This window comes from Achroia grisella, unplaced genomic scaffold (genome assembly GCF_030625045.1).
Source record: "Achroia grisella isolate CSIRO2021 unplaced genomic scaffold, CSIRO_AGI_Agris_v1 utg1360, whole genome shotgun sequence".
NCBI lineage: Eukaryota > Metazoa > Arthropoda > Insecta > Lepidoptera > Pyralidae > Achroia > Achroia grisella.
Window position 1 is genome coordinate 1,646,626 of NW_026712626.1, and position 24,993 is coordinate 1,671,618.

At 37.2% G+C, this 24,993-nt stretch overlaps 5 protein-coding genes across 5 annotated transcripts; 2 read left to right on the forward strand and 3 right to left on the reverse strand.

The window, feature by feature from the left end:
* Window positions 1-7,532: 7,532 nt before the first annotated feature.
* Window positions 7,533-8,806, reverse strand: LOC131855212 (chorion class B protein Ld10-like). Its single transcript, XM_059206456.1, has 2 exons — window positions 8,756-8,806; window positions 7,533-8,132 (listed from the first exon to the last, which is right to left on the reverse strand). The coding sequence occupies exons 1-2, from the start codon at window positions 8,804-8,806 to the stop codon at window positions 7,533-7,535; spliced, it is 651 nt and encodes a 216-aa protein (XP_059062439.1).
* A 266-nt stretch (window positions 8,807-9,072) lies between these two features.
* LOC131855213 (spidroin-1-like) lies at window positions 9,073-10,307 on the forward strand. The gene is made up of 2 exons (XM_059206457.1): window positions 9,073-9,123; window positions 9,624-10,307. The coding sequence occupies exons 1-2, from the start codon at window positions 9,073-9,075 to the stop codon at window positions 10,305-10,307; spliced, it is 735 nt and encodes a 244-aa protein (XP_059062440.1).
* Window positions 10,308-14,733: 4,426 nt separating this feature from the next.
* Window positions 14,734-16,048, reverse strand: LOC131855214 (spidroin-1-like). The gene is made up of 2 exons (XM_059206458.1): window positions 15,998-16,048; window positions 14,734-15,522 (listed from the first exon to the last, which is right to left on the reverse strand). The coding sequence occupies exons 1-2, from the start codon at window positions 16,046-16,048 to the stop codon at window positions 14,734-14,736; spliced, it is 840 nt and encodes a 279-aa protein (XP_059062441.1).
* A 291-nt stretch (window positions 16,049-16,339) lies between these two features.
* LOC131855355 (chorion class CB protein M5H4-like) lies at window positions 16,340-17,466 on the forward strand. Its single transcript, XM_059206611.1, has 2 exons — window positions 16,340-16,390; window positions 16,843-17,466. The coding sequence occupies exons 1-2, from the start codon at window positions 16,340-16,342 to the stop codon at window positions 17,464-17,466; spliced, it is 675 nt and encodes a 224-aa protein (XP_059062594.1).
* A 2,587-nt stretch (window positions 17,467-20,053) lies between these two features.
* Window positions 20,054-21,037, reverse strand: LOC131855215 (spidroin-1-like). The gene is made up of 2 exons (XM_059206459.1): window positions 20,987-21,037; window positions 20,054-20,842 (listed from the first exon to the last, which is right to left on the reverse strand). Exons 1-2 carry the CDS (start codon window positions 21,035-21,037, stop codon window positions 20,054-20,056), a joined length of 840 nt encoding a protein of 279 aa, XP_059062442.1.
* Between the last annotated feature and the right edge of the window lie 3,956 nt (window positions 21,038-24,993).

Here is a 24,993-nt window from a genome sequence, read left to right on the forward strand (position 1 = left end):
AGTAAGGAGAATTTAAAAAATTGTATCATTCGTTTGTAAATGACCTTAAACGGACGTAATTCACCAAGCTCCCCAGGGGCTCAGACAATAGCAGTCCATCTTAATTCGAAACTCACGCAAACAAATTCACCTCTATTTCAATTATTTATTTTGCAACGAATGAAAATTAAGTGTTTTTCTATGGAATATACAAGAGGGATTTTTCTTAATTGTATGATTACGTGAGATTTTTCTTATAAATATTTTTGAGTACTGTAAAACCCACACCAATATAAAATATGATATTTATATTAATTTATTAATACTACTGTAAAATATTATGTTATTTTCAAATAAGCACGCGTTCTATTCTAATAACTACACTCTATTCTAAGCAAGCACTTTTGAATTGTCATATTTTTTTTATTCTACCACTCATTCGGAACGCACACTCATCACAAGAAGAATGAGCAAGAAACTTGTGTGTTGCTCTTTTAAATAAATAATTATACAATAACAAGTAAGAGGCATGCGATAATCAATATAGAAAACGCTACGCACTCATTCTTACAAATGAACAAGTATGTATGTTAATGATATTGAATCTTGCATCTCTCTGTTTCTCTGTATTTTGCCTCTTTATTAAAACAATAAAAACATGGACAATTTACACAGTGTCATCTATCCCCAAGATAAGCAGAGCTTGTATTATGGGTAGACATCAAATAGGTATAATTGGTTACAGTTGTTTATATCTATTTCAATTATTTATTTTGCAACGAATGAAAATCACATGTTTTTCTATGGAAAAGAGAGAGACTAGAGAAATTCTTCTTTGTATAAATAAGTGAGATTTTTCTTATAAATATTTTTAAGAGCTGTAAATCCCACGCTAATTGGAGATTTGACATTTCAATTAATTTTAATAATACCATTGTATAATGGTATTTGCAAATATATTGTATGTTAATATATCGAGAAACGTGCATGGCTTTAGTTGTTCATGTACGGGATTTTCGCCTATGTAAGTACAGAATGTAAAAAATAGAAATTTTGTTGACTTTTCTTGCCTGCTCTTCTATATTGAATCAGTATACTGAAGGTAGGAAAAAAATATGAATACAAATACTTGTCTTTCATAAGCGGCTAAAATGTCCTACATGAATAAATGATATTTGATTTGGATGTTGCCTCTCATTTTCTCATTATTGTGCCTCTTTATTATCATTGTTTCTTCACTATATTGATAATAAATCTGGACAGTTTACACACCTCACCTCATAGTCCCAAGCTAAGCAAACCTAGTGTTATGGGTACTAGACAGCTGATAGTTAACTCAGATATGTTTTGTTTGTAAATACATACATAATATACATATAAAACACTTATATCGACTCAAACAATCAAATTCAAATTCAAAAATCATTTATTCATGTAGGACATTTTAGCCGCTTATGAACGTCAAATTTTTTACATTATAATTTTTTCCCTACCGTCCAGTTCAGTATATAGATCCAATTGAGAAGAACTGGCAACAAACTCAATTGGATTACTTTTTTTTAAAGTCATACTCATGACTACAAATGTTTGCACTGTGCGAGGAATCGAACCCGCTATAACCCTAACCTAGGCTGTGAATTAACGACAACAACTCTGCGAGCGGAATCCAAAAATAAAGTAGTAATATGTAAATTCCAGCCATAGCTACATCAGAAATGTCATGAATTTAATATAGTGCGCTATGAAAAATACTGTTGTGTAGTGATTTATTGCCCGGTTATCACAGAAGTGTAACAGGTTCAGGTACTGCAATAGAGTAAGGCATACTATTATCACGATAGCGGAGTGAATGTGGGGATTATTAATAATGAGAATTAGTGAAAATAAAATAAATTAAGTTTGCAATTGACATGGGAAGTGTTTAATAATATTAGTGATCTCTCAATGGTTTCGACCATTAAAAATTAAGTAAAATTATATGTGTGGATATGTGTGTATGTTTGTGTGTGTGTGAGTGTGCGTGTGAGTCTGTGATGTGTGTGTGTGTGTAAGTGCGCCCATGAGTCTGATTGTTGTGTGGGTGTGTGAGTATGAGAGTGTTGATTTATGATCTGTCTCTTTTCTTTAACCCTTTGCAGTACATTCTTCATTTCTTATTTTATCTTTCCTGATAATTCTTACAATCCTTCTCCAATATCACCTTTCTAAAGCTATCAGTTTGTCCTTTCCTTTTGAGCCAATGTCCAAAAGGCATACAAGGCTACACTCCAGATAAGTCTTTGTAAGTCTTGATAAGTCGTTTTCGAGAGGATTTTGATATGATAGCTCTCAAAATAAATAAATTAATACAAATATTTGTTTTGTACGGGAATCGAACCTAGACCCATTAGAAAGTTATGTACAGCTAACCGCTGAAACAACTAGAATCTACATATCTGATGACATATCACTGTGTGATTATCAATATTATCATTTAACAGGTCACGCATACTAAATATGATATGTAGCGTATAACATGGACCCTAGATAGGTAATATTGAATATCCGATTTAAAAAAGAAGCAATTTCCTTGGTAATATGACGGCCTCAGTGGTTTAGCGGTTTAGCACACCGCTTTACTTCCGATGATAGCGGGTTCGATTCCTGGCACTGTACAAACATTTATATTGATGAGTATGATGGTTTGTATCGGTCTGGGTGTTTTTAATATATATTGTGTATATATTTTAAAAAATAATAATATCTAAGTATTTATATCAGTTGTCTAGTAACTATAACACAAGCTCTGCTTAGTAGATGGTGCTGTGTTAGTGGTCCAGGGTTTTTTATTTACTTATTATTATTTTTATATTCGAATTAGAATGTAATTTTTTTATATATTCGCTGTGCTTTTTATATGTTCTCTGAATCAAACGAGAGTATTTGTTAATTTTTAGTTTTACAACTGTATCGCTAGATGACGTAATTTTAATTTAGTTAATATTAGTAAGGATCTGTTATTCTGATGTATAAGCTATATTACTGCAAAATTTCATCAAAATCAGATCAGTAGTTTTTGCTTGAAAGAGAATAAACATCCATTCAATAACATTCACAACCTTCGGAGTTGTTTGTATATTGTACGTGCAAAATTTTATCATAAACTTAGTACAAGCAGTTTGAATAGCCATTTATTTTATAATTTAGCAATTTTGATGATACTCTCATTATTTTTCATAAAAAACGAAATACGAATACGAAATTTATATTCAATAAATGATAGGTATAAAATTAATTTATCACTAATTGATAAAATTGTATTTATATTTCATCATTCACCCTATTTATCATAATTTCATAATGCTTTTTTTGCTATGTACAAACAGATAAAAACTTATGTTGTAACAGCACATCACTGCGTGACGAAACTGCATATATCATCAATGTGTATTTTCCTGAAGAGTATCACAGATATCACGTCATCATGGGACGATTAAGAACTAGGTTATCATGTCTCCTCGCTTTCTAATTTCACTGACATATCAAATGAAATTAAATAAATAAATAACTTCTGGACAATTAAGCACAGCGCCATCTAGTCCCACAGTAAGCAGAGCTTATGTTATGGGTACTAGACAACTTATATAAATACTTAGATTTATTTTGTAAATACATCCATAATATACATAGAGAACAACCAGACCGATACAAAAATATTCATGAATACAAATGTTTGCAATATGCGAGGAATCGAACCCGTAATCATCGGAAGTAAAGCCGTGTGCTAAGCCCCTAGACTAAGGATGCCGTCGAATTTAAAAATATTTCTTCATACAGGACTTTTTAGCCTGCCATAATTTTTTAACACTATCCCTGCAGTATACATCTACCAGCTACTTAAATTGAGAAGAACTAACCAGAAAATCAACGGTTTTAAATAAGTAACTTTCTTAATGTTATTATTATTAGACAGTTTCTACGTTTAAATATTACATAGCGTTTATATCTAACATATCAAAAATGTCTTAACGTTTTCTGACGCCATTTATGGGCGTTATATATATATTTATTTCATTATATACATCTTACAAACCAGAACACAGTTTATAGAATAAGCTGCTCAGTGGCAGAAACATGTTACTTCAGTCACAAATGTGCAAGCTCCACTTAGACAACTCGACATACTATACTACGCTCTGTATACTACGCATTTATATAAATCAAATGACTTTACAGTACCTAAAAATTTATCAAAATTAGCACTGCAACGTTCTGACGACTATGTATTAAATTTGTATTAGTCAAATGACTAGAATAGGGCAGAGGAAGACCGAGAAAGAGACGGATGGACTGTGTGAAAGATAATATGGTAAGAAAGGAAGTATAGAAGTAAGAAAGGGATAACGAGATGACGACGCACAGGGATGAATGGAAGAGACAAACATATAATTTAGCAAATTAATTCCACTCTTTAAATCTGGAGATAGATTTGAGCTAGGCAACTATAGACCAATTTCTATTTTGCCAGTTCTAAGTAAAGTATTTGAAAAGATTATGTTTAACCAAATGTTAAAATACTTCAGGGATAACGGACTGCTTCACAGTCAGCAATATGGTTTCACTGCCGGCAAGTCTACTACTGATGCAGGCGTAGCGCTTATTACACATATATTCGAATCATGGGAAAACTCACAGGATGCTCTCGGCGTTTTTTGTGACTTGTCGAAGGCGTTTGATTGCGTAGATCATGAAACACTTTTGTACAAGCTCAAACATTATGGTATTAGAGATAATGACCTAAGTCTAATGAAAACTTATCTAGAGGATAGGGTGCAAACTGTAGATATTGATGGTGTAAAGTCTAAGGGAACTAATATAAAAATGGGCGTTCCTCAAGGTTCAATATTAGGCCCGTTTCTCTTTTTAATTTATATAAATGACCTTCCCTACATGGTAGAGAAAGTTGCAGATATAGTGTTATTTGCGGATGATACTTCGTTAGTGTTTAAAATTGGTCGCCAATGTAATCAATTAGACGATGTAAATTATGCTATCTCTGCTATACTAAATTGGTTCACATGTAATAATCTATTATTGAACTCCAACAAAACTAAGTGCATTAAATTCACGCTGCCTAATGTAAAACAAGTAAATACGCAGCTATTGCTTAATGATGAAATAGTAAATTTTGTTAATGATACAGTTTTTTTAGGAATAACAGTGGACTCGAAGTTACAATGGGGGCCCCATATTTCAAAATTAGCCAGTAGACTTAGTTCTGCTGCTTATGCAATTAGAAGGATAAGGCAATTAACAGACGTGGCGACGGCAAAACTTGTATATTTTAGTTATTTCCATAGCATTATGTCATATGGCATACTGCTATGGGGTAAAGCTGCCGATATAAATACTATATTTATTTTACAAAAGAGAGCCATACGTTCTATTTATGGTATGGGTTCTAGAGAGTCATTACGTCAATGCTTTAAACAATCAAATATCCTCACCGTTGCCTCACAGTACATTTATGAAAATATTATGTATACAAGGAAAAACTTAGATAGTTTCAAGAAACTTAAAGACTGTACAAGTAGAAACTTACGCAATAAAAATAAGCTAATTTTACCTAAATGCCGTCTACACAAAGTTAGTAATTCATTTTATGGTAATTGCGTAAGATTCTATAATAAACTGCCAGAGTCTACGCTAAATCTTACAGAGAGGCAATTCAAATCTTATATTAAACAAATGTTATGTAAAAAAGCCTATTATAAGATAGATGAATTTATAGATGATAGCAATATATAGCAAGAATAAGTTTATTTGCGGACAACGTTATAATTTTAATTTTCATACTGCTTTCTTGATATATGATAGCGTAGCGGCTTTTGTATTGATTGCCGCATGCATCCTTATGTAAAGTGCGAATACTGTAACTACCATATAGTAATTTTTATAGCTGTGACGTGGTCGTGTGGAATGAGTAGTCATGCTCACTAAAATGTCCAGACATGTGGCGGCGTGGTGGGCCGGGTCAATGGGCTCCCTAAAATATGGTCGAGCGCAGTGATGGCTGGCTCATCCGTCATACTCGTGAACGAGTGCTGCTTGTAGGGACTGGTCTGCTCTTATCACTACGACTGATTTAATCTTATTGCATATTTATATTTGACCCAAAAATTAGTGCTTGTTGGTAGTTTGTATTCACACGTTTCGACTTGTAAATGTAAACTTACAAGGATTATTTAAAAGAGCAACACACAAGTTTCTTGCTCGTTCTTCTTGTGATGAGACAGCTTTCCGAACGAGTGGTAGATAAAAAACAAATTGTTATGACTATTCAAAAGTGCTTAAATTAAGTTTATTTGAATAAATGATTTTCTATTCTATTCTATTCTATTACGCCGACCACAAATAAATGGGTTAAGGAAAAAGCAGATGATGATGGTCAAATGACAAGAGTCCCTGAAAATTATCCAAAAACCATACCTTAGGTTTCTATATTCACAAACACCATACATAAAATAATAAATACGTAAATACTAAGTTCAGTAACGTATATCCTATTTTAGAAGTATTTCAAAATTTTCCCTGAGGCTCATTTAATTATGTAAAGATTTATCTCTTCTTATTTTCTGTTTCAATTTATATAACTGGATTATTTTAAGTCGGTTTTTGAGAGTATTGTAGGTTTTGAACGTTACTCAAAATTAATGTGAAGTTTTTAATTTGTTTCTCTGGCCGTATCTAATATCTAATATCGTAGTTCTTAGAGAACAAATTTCAAATGGAAGAAGGATTGTAATTAATTCAGGCCCTACATAATCATTGAGAAGAGGTTGCTGTTAAAAACAGGTATTATAAATACGAAATTGAGTCTGAATTTTTGTTATCATATCGCGACTGAAAGATGAACGCATCTTAATGAAAATTGTTGTTAAGACGATGGTATCACGAAGACAGACATAGACTATAATTGATCTATTAATATATATTTAATTACTGCATGAGAGGAATTCTATTTTAGTCTTCTGAAGTAGCAACGCTTGAGTGGTATCGCGGATATCACAGATAACGATGTATGTTATGCTGTCCTTGTATATAGACGACGAATCCGCTAATGAGGGGGGAAGGGAATTGCCAGTAATGTGGAGTAATGATCCCATTGCTAGCAATGTACTATGTCAGATCGACCATCGACGCGGTTCCCCCTGGAAACCATCGTGATACATTTCCGGTGAATTTATCACGATGGGCTAACTGATCTGACTTCATGTTCATCCTATCATTCTCCACTGGTGCCCCGCCAGCGTAAACCGTTAGCGCCGGTGGGTGCACCATTCCATTATCATCCATTAAAAAAAAAGTATCCGCTAATGATCGGTAGGCCGTTAGCTTGTCAATTGAAATAAAAAAAAATGTAGTTTATATGTGATTTGTTTTTAAATTGGGGTACGGTAAATAATTTTATAATTGAGTGTATTAATCATCAATTTTATTACACATTATATGACAATAATAATGGCATAATCGAATTGAGGAAGAATAACTTTTCTAGCTATTCTTTAAAATGATTACAGAAGGCGTGCGGGTCCCAAACCGAGTCCAGCAGCTCCGATACCAATTCCACCAAGAGCTGGTGCTGCAATGGGAGCGAAACTCTCCTTGATGATGCCAATGTTGCCGGCGGTACCGCAGCCGCAACCAGCAGCGCCCGCGCCTTCAGACGCCAGCGCACCCTCAAACGCCACAGCGCTCAAGAACGGCAGTTGTCCAACGACCGCCAAAGGTCCTTCGATAGTATTCTGTGACACCACGGTGAGGCCAGTTGGAGCGATGGGAGAGAAGCTGTTGATGGGCAAAACATCGCCGGTGGAGAATGACGTGATATCCAGGAATGCAGTAGTGGGAGCAGGCAACAAAGTGTTACCGATTACAGCAGAGTTGGCTAAACCAGAGCTGATGACACCAGTATTGGCCAAACCGAGTCCAGAGCCGATCAAGCCAGTATTGGCCAAACCAATTCCGGAGCCAATCAAGCCATTGTTAGCCAAACCCAAACCAGCATTGTTAGAAACGACGACGGATGTATCGACAACGGTGCTCTCAGTGACTGTGGCAAAAGATGGAGTTGTGGTGTAGGTAGGCCGCACTACACTTCGGCTGAACGCACACTGTAAAGTAATGATAATTATATAGAATTGTACATAAATTGTAAATCTATATTTACTACTTTTTAGACGAAGATTACACATACATCTATCGCTTAGATGTATGTGTAATCTAGCGGTTTAGCAACCTCTTTACTTCCAATTTTCGCGGGTTCGATTCCTCGTACGAGACAAACATTTTTATTCATGAGTATGATCGTTTGTATTGGTATCGTATTTTCTATGTATAATATGTATTTATTTACAAAAAATATGTATGTATTTGTATCAGTTATCTAGTACCCATAACAAGTTTTAGCAAACTTGGGTCTAGATGGAGTTGTGTGAATTGTCCTGAGATTATTATTATGTATTTATAAAAAAAAACTTCTAAGCTAATGTTTATCAGTTGTCTATTACCGATAACACAAGGTCTGCTTGCTTCGGGCTAGAATATCTCTACTTAACATGGGACTAGATTGGCACTGTGTGAGTTGTCCTGGGATTAAAACAAAATTCAGACCAAATCTACATTGCACAACTTTCATAAATAGTTTTCGCTTCTTGTTAAGATGTTTACAATTACAGTTAGTAGGCTATTTCTATATAGAAATAAAACTAGGATTAGTATTAGGAATTTACTTTACCTGAACCAGGAAAGCCTGCACGCAACAAAAAATTACGATCTTGGATGCCATCTTGAAGACAAATGTAGAACGAATGTATTTTGAAAATCAAACGGATTCCTTATATATACTTACTGACCTCATAATGAATTCTATTTACTTATTGTGTCGTCCCTTATCAATACGTAACGCTACAATATAAATTTCACGTTTTACAAAACAATGCACATTTGTGAAATTATATAGATTATGTGTTATTTCAAAATAAAAATTATTAGTATAAAAGGTTGGTGTTAGTTTGAAAAATATCATTCAGTGTTCATTCAACATTGTTAAACATGTCTTCCTTCACTTTCTTGTTGCTTTGCATCCAGGCTTGTCTGATCCAGGTAATTGTTTAAACAAATTAGTTGCTTTAAATTTATATTTTCTTTACCAGTTAAAAGTTTATTTACAATACTCTATGGTCTTCCAACTATTTCTGTATAATACTTACATAAATTTGATCTATTATTTATTATTTAGTAGACACATATTAATAATATTTCTGACTAATTCACATAGCACCATCTAGTCCCAAGCTGCTTAGCTAGTATTATGGATGCTAGAAAACTGATACAGATACATTTTTTTAAAGCAATAGAAAACACCCAGTCCGATACAAATAATCATACTCATAAATACAAATATTTGTGTCATATGAGGAATTTAACCCGCAACCATCAGAAGTAAGACGGTGTGCTAAACCGTTAGACCACCGTGCCGCCAAATATTATATTATTCTACTTTGCATATATTATTGATTTGAGGAATGACATATATCTCCTAAATGCCAAGCAGATGTGAAATCAGTCAGGTTTTTTGACTTAGTGACGACTTCTTGTTTCAGAATGCCTACAGTCAAATAGCGGGGCCCTGGTTGCCTGGACGCGGGTACGGTGCAGTCAGCGAGGCAGCCGCCAGTGCAGCCGTCGACGTCGAGACTGTCAACCGAGGAGGATGGGGCTACGGTGCTCCGCTAGCTGGCTATGGACTCGGTAATGGATATGGCTTGGCTGGTGGAGCAGCTAGTGCTAGCGCAGCCGCTGCCGCTGAAGCATCCGGTTTTGGCATCGGTAACTTGGGATATGGAGGTCTAGCTGGAGCTAACGCTGCGGCTGCAGCCAACGCTGGTGCCTATACTGGACTTGGAAACTTAGGATACGGAAGTCTGGTTGATGCTAGCGCTGCGGCTGCGGCTGCGGCTAGCGCTGGTGGATTTACTGGCATTGGTAACTTGGGATACGGAGGTTTGGCTGGAGCCGGTGCAGTGGCTGGAGCTAACGCGCTGGCTGGCGCTGGCATAGCTGGAATTGCTGCACCTGGTCTCGCCATCCCTAACACCGGCTACGGCGGTGTAGGTAACGGTCTGGTTGCTGTCAACGGTGACCTGCCAGTCGTTGGTACCACCTTTGTAAATGGTCAAGTGCCAGTGCTCGGCGCTGTACAGTTCAGCGGCAACCTGCCAGCTGCAGGCACTGTTGCTATCTCTGGAAACTGTGCATGCGGTGGTCGTGGCCCCGTGCTGTACTAAATCTTCTAAGTTGTAGATTTTTGCGATAAATGAGATATGTAATAATCCCTGAAGAATTAATCAACGACTGCCACCCAATGATTTAGTGTTCCACCACGTTTCAGTTCTACGAATTTTAACTTATTGTTTTCTCAACGCATTGCTTTCTCTTTTCTTGCTGCAGTCTTCAATTGACTGTCTGCAGCTATGCCTGTATCAGCTATGCTGATTATTCATTACTTTTTTTACAAAATAAATTGATGGATGTTTAAACTTTAACGTATTTTATTACCTTTACGGACACCTTAAAACCTAAGTGATACGTGATATGCGATAATTTTCCTTCTTCCGACGCTTAAATAATGAAATCAAGTACTGTTAGACTTCATTATGCTTTTTCACTAAAAGTACCTACCTATTAGAAAAGTATTAACAAAAAAATGTTGAAGGTTATAAAATATATTCACGGTTTTAGGCCCTAATGTTTTACAATGGTTCCCTTCAATAGAATCGTTTGCTTCTTTGTTAAAAAGAAATATTTTATTAAATACTTTAGACCCGTCCAGGCTTAGCACGGATACACAAATCTTTGAATTTCTCGGCTTGTTCTATATTATAACGAATCACTTTATCTACTAAAAACTGCATTAAAATTCTTTGATTGATTTAAAAGATACAAGCAAACAGACAGACTTTGTTTTATATGTATGTTTTATATGTAAAGATGCATATAACGATTTAAAAAATAACAATCAAAATAAAGAATTCATGACCACGGACGTTCTAATCTTACACGTGCTTGTAAATGAAAGATTTTTGAATCCTGAATTCATTTCTTTTCATAACGCAATTGGAGTGGCAAATAGGCTGATTGCTTACTTGATGGTAACTAAGTGGTAATCGTCGCCTATACATGAAGAGTACCAACTTCTCTCTTCTCTGACATGACAATAATAAGACTCTCTTAAATGACAATAATAAATTAATCTTTCATATAGCGTATTGTTTGATTAATTCATAATTTCAATTAGTGGTAATATATAATTAAGTACAAAGGAGAGTATGCTCAGATATGACAGCTGATAGGGATCTGTGGAAGAAGAGGACATATTGCGCCGACAAATAATGGGATAAAAGCAAAGCAATGATCATCATTGCCATGGCTTTATCCCATTATTTGTGGTCGGCGCAGTATGTCATTCTGTTCCACTACTCTCTATAGGTCGTTATATTTGAACATACTCTTCTTTTATTCATATCATCTTTCACACAATACATCCATCTTTTCTTAGGGCGTCCCTCCCTTTACATCCATCCACATTCATCCACAAACAAAAGCAAAGCAATGATGATGATTATATATTTAACAACATATTCTGTTAATATTTAAGCTACAAAGTTCAAACTGGTGGCGGCGTGGTGGGCCGGGTTAATATGTTCCCTCTAATATGGTTGAGTGCAATGATAGCTCATCCGTCATACTCGTGAACGGGTGTTCACGAAACGAGCTTCCGGGGACTGGTCTGTTCAGGTTACGAACACTGATTAGATTTCACTGTTTTTGCAATAGCATATGCTGGTGGTCACTCTATTCTCCCAAATTTGAATTTAAATAACTCTGTATTATTGTAAACATGCACAACATATATTTGAAAACAATACGAACTGAGTCTGTCACGTTAGTTCTTCTCATCTCGTAATCATTCCGAACTGACCATAGATTTGACATATCATAATCTGTAATAGACCTACATGAATAAAGATATTTTGATTTTAAATTTCTTCGCGATTACTCCGTCCAATTATAGGTGAAACACGTGTAATATAACTTTAACATTTTCTTTCGTTCCATTCATGAGACATGTACAACTTTCTGCATTTCTCCTCTACTTAGATTGTCTGGAAGAGATTGCATAAGCGCTATAGCCGCCGTTTGTACCTCAATTACTAAATTGTTTTCATTGTACACTAAAAAGTAATAAATAAATAAAATAAACTATGAACACACAACAGATAAAAATTTGTCTTTTCTTATATTTTAATTTTTAATTTTATTTTAAAAAAACATCGAAAAATATGATGTATGAATAATAAAGAAGGATAGATTATTTAAATTATTAAAAGGATAGAAATAGAGAAAATAACAAAAATCATCGAATAATGTAATTTTACAGCCTTATCGACTATAGGTTAACGCATTTATACAATATTATCTGTGACCGTGGATTCGCAATCATGATGTGTTAATCTGATGCTATATTACTGTAAAATTTCATCAAAATCCTTTCTATAGTGTTTGCGTGAAAGAATAACAAACATCCATCCTTCTGTCCATTCATACTCACAAACAAAACGTATTATGTAACATTACATATTATGTAATATTACCAGAACTATATATATATATATATATATACGACCTTATATACTTATATGATGACCTCGGTGGTCTAGCGGTTTAGCACACCGCTTTACGTCCGATGGTCGCGGGTTCGATTCCTCGCACGGCACAAACATTTGTATTCATGAATATGATTGTTTGTATCGGTCTGAGTGTTTTCTATGTATATTATGTATGTATTTACGAAAAAAAATTATCTATGTATTTGTATCAGTTATCTAGTACCCATAACACAAGCTTTAGCTAGCTTAATTTGAGTCTAGATGGCGCTGTGTGAATTGTCTTGGGATTATTATTATTATATTTTACTATTTACAATATTGAATTTTTGTTTTTTATTTGTTTATCTATAAATTATAAACACACACGTAATTTTATTAAAAAATAATTCCCGTATCTGGAGACATTGACACTATAACTGGAAAGTATAATCACCTCACCAATGTAGCGGTATATATAATGTGATGAGGTGTCGCTACATCATTTATTTGTTTATTGTAGTATCTCGGTAGTGAGTATATAGGTGAATTTTTTGTACTATTTATTGTACGTTAGTAAGTTTATTTGGTAGTGTGCTACTTAGCTTATTGGTAACGCGTACATTCGACGCGGAGTCGTCACGTGGTCTGACTTTACACTTAACTTAAATCTATGTTATCTGGAGAGGTACTAGTAGAAGAATCTCGAGTTTTTAATGACTAATATTTGCTAAGAACTGTGTTACAGCAGATTATAATCCATAAAATAGTATTGTTTGCATAATAGATGGCGCTGTAACAAAATTGAAACTCGCTAACGTTTCGTTTTATAGAAAGTTCATATGTATTTTACTTTATAACATTTTTTGTACCTGTACCCGTATTTGAAATCGACCAATAAACCTTATATACACGAGTGCAGTGTTTTGGTTTATTCCCCTCCGATCGATCCCCCGTACAATTCAAACGGGGATCGAAATCACGACGGCCTGAGCCGAGGTTCGAACCCCTAGTGGTGCCCTCAGACTAAAGTCATATCCATCAGACAGGAGTTGGGCTTCAGCCGCTCCATAAGTCCTTCCGCGGGTTTAGAGTACCATCTGCACTCGCCCCCTAACGTCCGGTAAAGCTGTAAAGGCCAGCTGAGGCCAACAGCATTACAGTCCGAAAAAAAAAAATTTGGTTTATAGTATCCTTAGGACCTTGTGGTTTTAACAGACTGTATATTTTATTTTTAGTATATTAAGAGAAACTACGGTCCCTGATGGTAAAAGACATACATTTCAAAATTGACAATAAAAATAGAACGAAGGAAACAGATTATTAAATCGTATATATAAAAAAATATAAAAATTTAAAAAGGTGCGTCATGCACACAAATGTTGACAAAAATATTACAAGTGTAAACACATAGGTACATATATATTTTGGTCAATATAGGCGGAATCATAATAAAAGGATTCTACTGTATCTGTTTACTTATTGAAAGATAGGAAAGATATCTTAAGTAACCTTTAGTGATCTTTGTTTTGCTATGATCAAAAGACAATTTTAAAAAGATGTTTAAATAAATTCACACAGCACAATCTAGTCCCAAGCTGAGCGGAGCTTATGTTATGGGTATTAGAGAACTGATCTCTAGTCCTATCATCAATTCGTTCACCCAAATTTATATTATGAGAGCATGGTTTTAGCTTCAATTTCTTATGATCGCCCGCCTGCCTGACGTCAACCATCCTTAATACTTCATGTATATACCTACATACATAATATACATAGACAACACCCAGACTGATACAAACAATCATACTCATGAATACAAATGTTTCAGAGGTACGAGGAATTGATTTAAGATTGTGTGCTAAACCATTAGACCACCGTGGTCTTCTGAACGTCAATAGTGGGAGTGAAAGAAATGAAATATGTAAATTTTTATCAATCCAACAATTTATTGAGAAGTATGTAGCCTGGAAGTAAATTATTATTGATTATTGAAGTTGCAAGAAGCACAGAATCGTAATCTGTAACGTATTCTTCAGGGATTACGATGGAAATTCATTTGGATGGCTTAGTACAGTATGGGGCCACGACCACCGCATGCACAGTTTCCAGAAATAGCAACAGTTCCAGCAGCTGGCAGGTTGCCGCTGAACTGTACAGCGCCGAGCACTGGAACTTGACCATTTACAAGGGTTTTACCAACGACTGGCAGGTCACCGTTGACACCGAACACACCGTTACCAACACCGCCGTAGCCTGTGTTAGGGATGGCGAGACCAGGTGCAGCAATGCCAGCTATGCCACCAGCTCCAGCCAGGGCGTTAGCTCCAGCTACAGCACCGGCTCCAGCCAGACCTCCGTATCCCAGGTTACCGATGCCAGTGTATCCACCAGCGCTAGCTGCAGCCGCAGCGTTAGCTCCAGCTAGATTTCCATATCCCAAGTTTCCGAGGCCAGTATATCCACTAGCACTTGCCGCAGCAGCAGCACTAGATTCAGCCAGACCTCCGTATCCCAAGTTTCCGAGGCCAGTGTATCCAGCGGCGTTGGCTGCAGCGGCAGCGTTAGCTCCAGCTAGACCTCCATATCCCAAGTTTCCGAGGCCAGTGTATCCACTAGCGCTAGCCGCAGCCGCAGCGCTAGATTCAGCCAGACCTCCGTATCCCAAGTTACCGAGGCCAGTATATCCAGCGGCGTTGGCTGCAGCCGCAGCGTTAGCTCCAGCTAGACCTCCATATCCCAAGTTACCGATGCCAAATCCGGATGCTTCAGCGGCTGCGCTAGCACTAGCGGCTCCACCAGCTAAAGTGTTACCGCGTCCAGGTAACCAGGGTCCCACTATCTGACTGTAGGCATTCTGAAACAAGAGGCATGACCAAGTTATAAACCAAATTTAATTTCTGCTTTGCAATTAAGAATCATATATCATTCCTCAAATCAGAATAAAAGAAAAGAAATTATTGTATGTATAGAAAAGAAAATTAATTATTTGCAAAGGAAAATGATATGATCATAAATAGATCAAGTTTATGCGAATTTTGATGAATTGCACACTGCCTTGCTGCCGATTTATGAGGATGTTTATTTGTATTGTCTGGGTATTTCTTAGGTATGTTAAGTCATGTATTTAAAAAAAAAATATTTCGATCAGTTATTTTAACCTATAACGCAAGCTCTATTTAGTTTAGGTCTAGATGGCGCTGTGTGATTGTCCTAATTTTTATTTTTTTATACAGATATTGCTGCAAAATAAGGAAGTACCATAGTTTAACTTCGGCAACTGTCTTAAAGAAAATTAAAATTTATATTTAACAAAAATTGTATAAACTTACCTGAATCAGACAAGCCTGGATGCAAACCAACAATAAAGTGAAGGAAGACATGTTTCACTGTTGAATGAACACTGAATGATGTTTTTCAAACTAACACCAACCTTTTTATACTGACAATATTATTTTGAAATAACACATAATCTATATCATTTCACAAATGTGCATTGTTAAATTAAAATTAAATGCAATGTTGCTTTGTAAAACGTGTAATTAATATTGTAGCATTACGTATTGATAAGAGACGACACAATAAGTAAATATAATATCATTATGAGGTCACTAAGTATATAAAAGGAATAAATTTGATTTTCAAAATACATTCGTTCTACATTTGTCTTCAAAATGGCATCCAAAATCGTAATTGTTTGCTGCGTGCAGGCTTTCCTGATCCAGGTAAAGTAAAAATAAATACTAAACTATTTTATAATTATTTCTACATGGAAAGGGCAACAGTATTCATTCAATTACAATGTCAATTAAGCTGACGGTACACTGAACAAGATATAGCAACTTTCGTCTAGCAAGCTGCTTAGCTGTTAGAGTGAAACACCCACGCAAATGATCTTACATGATTTTCCTATAGAATATCCTCACTGATTTTCTAGAGGAACATTTACTTATTTATTTATCCTTCATTGCACTATCTAAAATAAATATATAATTGGCGAGCTTGATGCCATATGGCATTATTTACAAGTTAAATATTCATAAAAACAAAAATCGGTTGAACATTGGCATACTATTGGTATTTACCTAACTTAGGCAAATTATATAATGTTAGTGAATTACAAAAAGAGGTACAATTTAAAAATGATAATAATACTTACGTATTTATTATTTTACAGTGCGCATTCAGCCGAAGTGTGGTACGACCTACCATCCCATCAGTTGCTATCGCTGAGAGCGCTGCTGTAGATACATCCGTTGTTGTTTCTAACAATGTCGGTTTGGGTTTAGCTAACAATGGTTTGATTGGTTCCGGACTCGGATTGGCCAACACTGGCTTGATTGGCTCTGGAATTGGTTTAGCAAATACAGGCTTGTATGGCTCTGGACTCGGATTGGCCAATACTGGTGTCATTAGCTCCGGTTTAGCCAACTCTGCTGTAATCGGTAACACTTTACTGCCTGCTCCCAGCGCTGCATTCCTGGATATCACATCATTCTCTACCGGCGATGTTCTGCCCATCAACAGCTTCTCTCCCATCGCTCCAGCTGGCATCACTGTGGTGTCACAGAATACTATCGAAGGACCTTTGGCGGTCGTTGGACAACTGCCGTTCTTGAGCGCTGTGGCGTTTGAGGGTGCGCTGGCGTCTGAAGGCGCGGGCGCTGCTGGTTGCGGCTGCGGTACCGCCGGCAACATTGGCATCATCAAGGAGACTTTCGCTCCCATTGCAGCACCAGCTCTTGGTGGAATCGGTATCGGAGCTGCTGGACTCGGCTTGGGACCCGCACGCCTTCTTTAATCAATAGATATAAAAGTGCTGAAATTTACATTCTTCCGCAATTTTTGTATGATATGAAATAAATTGAATGACTAATAATAATGTTTGCATATAAAATAATTTAGTTCCCCTATCGATACTGATATTACAGAACAAGTACTTCCAATACACTTACAATTTTATTAAGATAATAATAATGGACAATTTAACAGTACCATCTAGTCCCAATTTAAGCAGAGCTTGTGTTATGGGTACTAGACAACTGACATAAATACTTAGATACATTTTGTGAATACATACATACATAGAAAACACCGAAACCAATACAAATAATCATACTCGTGAATTTATATTCACCCGAACCCGCGACCATCGGAAGTAAAGCGGCGGGCTAAACCGCTAGACATACAGGATGTTTTTTTTACGTGTATGATAATGGAATGATGCACCCGCCTGCGCTAACGGTTTACGCTGGCGTGACACCAGTGGAGGATGATAGGATGAACATGAAGTCAGATCAGTTATCCCATCATGATAAATTCACCGGGAATTTATCACGATGGTTTCCAGGGGGAACCGTGTGGAGGTCAACCTGACATGGTACAGTGCTAGTATCATCATCACATCATCATCATAGGTCATGAGTCCACATTACTAACAATCCCTTTCCCCCCCACATATAGGGTGTTTTCTATGTATGTATTTACATAAAAAATCTATGTATTTAAATATATCAGTTGTCTAGTACCCATAACACAAGCTCTGCTTACCGTGGGACTAAATGGCACTGTGTTAATTGTCCAGGTTTAATTATTATTGTTATTATTTCATACTAATTAGGTCTCTATGTAATGTTAATCCACATGTACATACATTAAAATCCCATCAAATATAATAATCAGTAAAAATATTATAGTTACAGTAAAATAATCTATAATTATTTGAAGATTATCTAATCTTTGTATGTGTATTATACCTAATATTATTATTTTAGTAAGTGTCTTAATAATGTATTAATAACAACTTTTTGTATGGCTTAATATAATAATACTAATAATAATTACAATTTTAGCATTTTCGAAATGTTAGTATATCAATTTTGTTGTGCTCCCACAGGGTTAGATCTTGGACCTTGTGAGGTCACAGAAAACTTGGCATGAAAATCTTTATAAACATACATATTTATTTAAGTCGCAATCATTTCAAAAGAGATCAGCCTAGATGGCTAAAAAGCAAATTTTACTATACTATGTGCGCTGTAGGATGGCGCGGTTGACAGATGCCTTTATTTGTAGACTAGAACATTCTGGCTGGGTTAAATTTAAGTTACTACAGTAATTAATACATTTGTAAATCGCGGCAACTTTCAAGACTGAAACGAAACATTACTAAAACCCCCACCATGCTACAGTGCACATGGATAGTAAAATTTGCTTTTTAGCCATCTATGCAGATCTCTTTTGAAATTATTGCGACTTAAATTTTATTTTAAATGCTATATGTTTATAAACATTTTCATGCCAAGTTTTTCACCCACTATAGTGTTCAGGAGAATTTACAGACTTAAAATAATTGACATGTACGAGTATGTAAATAAAGATTTCATGTCAATCTAGTTTCTTAATCATCATTGCCTTGCCTTTATCCCATTATTTGGGGTCGGCGCAGTATGTCATTCTCTTCCACTGCTCTCTATCGGTCGTCATATCTGAACATACTCTTCATTTATTCATATCATCACAATCTAGTTTCTTAATATTGACATCTAAATAACAGCTCTTTAATTATAAGAATAACTAAAATTGACTTTTGTTTAGTCTATTGCATGTCTTAAAGGACGGCGTGAAACTAATAATAAGACTTAATAAACCATATAATAGTAATAAATAAATTCTTGTCCTTACTAATATTATAAATTCGAAAGAAACTGTATCTGTTCGTCTGTCTCGCTTTTACACCAAATTTATTAAACCTATTTAAATAAAATTTGGTATACAGATAGTCTAGACCCTGAGGAAGAAAATTAAAAAATGATTAAATTATAAAAACATACATCTTTCTTTTCAGATTTTAATTAAACTTCAATAAACTGTAGTTAGTGAGCAAGATAGAGTCAAGATGTTCAAAAGAGTAAGTGAAAGAAGAGTAAAAGAAATAAAATATGTGAATTTATATCAATCGAACAATTTATTGACCATGAATTTTGTTTTAAAGTAATATTATAATTACCAAAGTTGCTAGAAGTATTATTGTAAAGTTTGACATATGGCTTCGGTAAACGACACAATGTCTAGTACTGACATTGGTTGTAAAGTATACAAAAGATATCTTAAGATGTATGAATCTCAAGTATCTGCAGATTCTAGCGTGGCATTGGTGGTTTCGGCATTAGTAGAAGGAGACTTATTCGATATATTAGTGCTTTAAATTTTGATTAAGTCTTTTGTTTTATCGAATATAATAATATCGAATAAACATATTTTCTTTCTTTCCAATTATTATTAATAAGATTTATAAATCTTAAATAAGGTGTAGCACTAAAACTACGACAGTAGCTGTTAATATTTTATTCTTCAGGAATTTAAAAATAACAAATTGCTTTGGTAATTTAGTAAATTATGGGGCCGCGACCACCGCATGCACAGTTTCCAGTGATAGCAACAGTGCCTGCAGCTGGCAGGTTGCCGCTGAACTGTACAGCGCCGAGTACTGGCACTTGACCATTTACAAGGGTTGTACCAACGACTGGTAGGTCACCGTTGACAAGGATCAGACCGTTACCAACACCGCCGTAGCCTGTGTTAGGGATGGCGAGACCAGGTGCAGCAATGCCAGCTATGCCACCAGCTCCAGCCAGGGCGTTAGCTCCAGCCACAGCACCGGCTCCAGCCAGACCTCCGTATCCCAAGTTACCGATGCCAGTGTACCCACCAGCGCTAGCTGCAGCCGCAGCATTAGCTCCAGCTAGATTTCCATATCCCAAGTTTCCAAGGCCAGTGTAACCAGCGGCGTTGGCTGCAGCAGCAGCGTTAGCTCCAGCTAGACCTCCATATCCCAAGTTTCCGAGGCCAGTGTATCCAGCGGCGTTGGCTGCAGCGGCAGCGTTAGCTCCAGCTAGACCTCCATATCCCAAGTTTCCGAGGCCAGTGTATCCACCAGCGCTAGCCGCAGCCGCAGCGCTAGATTCAGCCAGACCTCCGTATCCCAAGTTACCGAGGCCAGTATATCCAGCGGCGTTGGCTGCAGCCGCAGCGTTAGCTCCAGCTAGACCTCCATATCCCAAGTTACCGATGCCAAATCCGGATGCTTCAGCAGCTGCGCTAGCACTAGCTGCTCCACCAGCTAAAGTGTTACCGCGTCCAGGTAACCAGGGTCCCACTATCTGACTGTAGGCATTCTGAAACAAGAAGACGTCAGGAAGTCAGAAAACTGGATTGTTTTCCTTGCTTATAGAATATTTAAATTAATATCAAATTTGTTAAACTATCTTGTAACTAGTGTAGTATGTATTTTGTTAACTGTGGTTTGTTTTGACAATTACCTGGATAAGGCAAGCCTTGATGCAAACCAACAAGAAAGCAAACTTGAACATGTTTAACAATGTTGAATAAACACCGAATGATAATTTCAAACTAACACCGACCTTTTATACTAAACATTTTTATTTTGAAATAACACATAATCTATATCGTTTCACAAATGTGCATTGTTTTGTAAAACGTAAAATTAATGTTGTAGTATTACGTATTGATAAGAGAGTTGACACAAAGTATCTATATTAGGTCAGTCACTATTGACGACAGGCGACACATATAAGCGGCGTCGCGACGCACCTATAATATTTGTGTAGATTAGGTAGACAATAAGTTGTGTGTTGAAATTGGACAATAACTTAGAAATAATATTAGTTTTTAAAAGTGCTGTTTTAGAATAAGACATCGATTCACTGTTTAAAACTACGATAACGGTTGAACATCTGTTTGGGTACCAGCGTTCATTTGGCATTCATTGTTTATAAACACAATGAATATTTGTTGGCCTTTTGTGATAAGATAACACCGTTACTATTTTCTAGCCATCGGGTTTATGATGACCGTAGGGTTTCTTATTGTAAACATATTCTTATTGTAGACTAACGGACGGAACACGGTAATTCATGTCTTTATGAATATTGTCCAATCCGTGTTTACAGTGCATTGTAATTAGACAAGGAAATTGGTTATTGCACCAATGTTAAATATTCTTGGGTGGAGTTGTAAAATGCAATGCATTCTTTATGAGTAACTGTTAGTTTGTGAGAATAAAGAAGTAAGGGAATTTCGGCAATGTGCAAAGATATTGTTATGAAGTTGTATAACGTTGTGCATTGTCTGATAGAAATAAGGTTTGGTTTATTGCCAGTAAGAATTTTGTAAGGACTGTAGTCCCCACTACAGTCTATACCTCCCATATATAAGGCGAGGAATTTTTGTATCGAGTTAGTCGTAATATAGTTATAATGGAGTCATAATACTGTTATACAGACTCAGACAGTCATAGTCGGATTGTTATATGCCGACGGCTGTCATAATCGAACACAGTACGGACGGCAGTTATAGTCCGTTATTATTGTAAAGTAAGTCGCGGTAGTTTCCTATAGACGCCATACAGTCTGAGCTACAGCGGCTGAAACTTGAATGTAACATCGAATACGGTTATAACTCAATTGTGAAACTTCTGTGGAGAGAATAAACAGGCTTCGAGAGACAACCGTTTCTTTCAAACCCCACCATCGATACAGTCCACTGCTCTCCCTGAGGAGCTGTCGCCAACAGAGTTGGACCTTCGAGCGCCGGATCTGCTGACAGCGACCTACGGAGATAAAATGGTAGTCACAAGAGGCCAAGCGGAACGTGATGAACAAGCGGCAGCGCTAGATGAAAAATCACCACAGTCACCGTCAATGAATAGGGTGGGCCCCCAGGAACATCGGAGCCCCGGTGACACCGTACCCTCCACACGCCGCGGATATCAGGTTGAAAATTGGACGGCCGGCGCCGAACAATTCGCCGGGCCGTCAACCGCCACCGCAATGAGGCAAGAAGTCACACAATATAGAAGAGGAACACCGACACCGTCCGTACAATCTATAAGAAGCGTGCAGGACGAGGCGATGCAACTAGCTGACATGGATCCTAAAATGGACAATCGTACACGTCAGAAGCTAGCAATGAACACTGCCGCCTCGAACAGATATTCAGCAGACCCAGGGGAACCAGAACAGAACGAACATCGTGTCCCGGAGTGGTTGAAACAAAATGGACCACCCACGGACAACATACGAGGGGAGTCGGTATTTATAAGTACCAAACCGACTCGCCACGAGAACGGGGAACAATTAAAAACCCCGATCAAGACACAGAACAATGAAGACCAGCATCGACGATCATCAACACCGACGGACATAATGGAACGAGCCATAGACAAGCTAACGAGCGCGGTAGAATTTCTTATGAAGTCCAGGCCACCACCACGACAAGCTACTGATTTACCCATATTTACTGGGTCGCCGTGGGAATGGCTTCAATTCCGCGCAGCTATGACGGAGACGACAGCACTGTATCGCTTTACAGCAGTCGAAAACATAGCGAGATTGCGAAACAGTCTGCGGGGTGAAGCTAGAGAAATGGTAGCACCGTTGCTGAATGCCTCGACCCATCCAGATCGTATTATGGAAACGCTGGAACAATGCTTCGGTCATCCCGAAATAATAGCCGATCGTGCTATTGAAGACTTGAAGCGACTGCCACGACCAGGGCAGTCCACTAGCGAATTTAATGCATTCGCAGTTAAAGTACAAAACATCGTAACAGTTCTGAGTCAAGTAAAAAAGGTTATCTGTTCAACCCAATGCTGACCAGGGAAGTACTGGAGAAAATGAGTCCCCATCAACGATCGAACTGGTATATATTTGCAGAGAAAAATGAGAAGCAGGATATACCAGACATAATTCAACTTTCAAACCATCTTACGCAAGAGGCGAGAAGGGCTATGAAATATGGATATTCGGCGCCTACATACGTAAAAAAAGAAATACCGCGATCACCCACGATGCATGGGCAGACAGCGATACCGCCTAGGAATAAGAGACATGTTTTTACAGTTGAAACTGTAGAAAATGAGAATAAGGGACACATGATTGTGTGCCCAGACTGCAGCCGACAACACAAGTTAACAGTTTGTCCTGAATTCACAACAAAAACAATCGATCAACGATGGGACGTTGTTAAAAAAGGCAGTCTGTGTTTTAAATGTCTCGTAAGTAAAAATAAACGTCACAATTGCGAAGCAATACCGTGCGACGTCAGCACGTGTAAGTTTCGCTACCACCCGCTGCTGCACCAACACACAGGGCTCAGCGCAAACACCGTGGCCAACGCTGAAGACCTCGACAACGATGCGGTTACGACAACGACAGTTGACAAGAGTACCGACATCAAATTAAAAGTATGTCCAGTCACTGTAATTGGCCCGAAAGGAAAACAAAGAATATATGCACTGTTCGATGAGGGATCTACAGTTACGCTATTGGATGAAAAAATAGCAAAAGCAGTGGGGGCGAACGGACCGATTCACCCACTAAACATGCATGGAATAAATGCTGACCGATGCGAAATAAATAGTCGATCGGTACAGATTAAGATACAAGGACAAAGCCGACGCAAATATAAAATAAATCCAAGAACCGACACATTAATGAAGCTCACTATTCAGTCTATACCTAAACGACTGTTAGATTTAAATCATTTAAAGGATTTAAATCCGAATAACCTATGCTACGATAATGAGCGCCCACAGTTGTTAATCGGATCGGACAACTGGCAGCTTATCGTTACAAGAAAATTAAAAATGGGAAGGAGAAACGAGCCAGCCGCGTCATTAACGCAGTTAGGCTGGGTACTGCACGGTACCACTCCCCGTGTAACGATCAAAAGGGACTCGGCACAGGTGCTGCATGTTACAACAGTAGCAGAAAATAAACGGTTGCACGAGCTCGTCGAACAACACTTCGATATCGACGCGTTGGGTATCGAGAGAAAAATCAAAATAAAGTCGACAGATCAACGAGCAATTAATTGTTTCGAGACAACCGCGCACCGTAAGGATGACCGCGCATACAAAGTCAGCTTGCCGAGGCGTAAAGATGACGTCACACTGCCATCAAGTAATAACATGGCACTGAAACGACCGAAAACAGCTGACTATCTCGCCCGCAGCGAGGAAACGGTAACAGTATATTCAACAAACTGTAGTGAACGTAGCCTACCAGATGTAAGGCGTTTTTCAAATTACAACCGAGTGCTACGCGCTACAGCGATGCTGTTTCTGTTTAGAGATAAATGTCGAAATAAGAACGCACTTCTCGATATTAAACACCTGAAAAAGGCTGAACGCGTGTGGATTAAAGAAGCACAACGCAACTCGTTCGGCGCTGAAATAGAGATATTGATTGATATTCTCATAGAAAAACAGCACCGATCCGCTGGACACACTAACAACGAGAGAGTC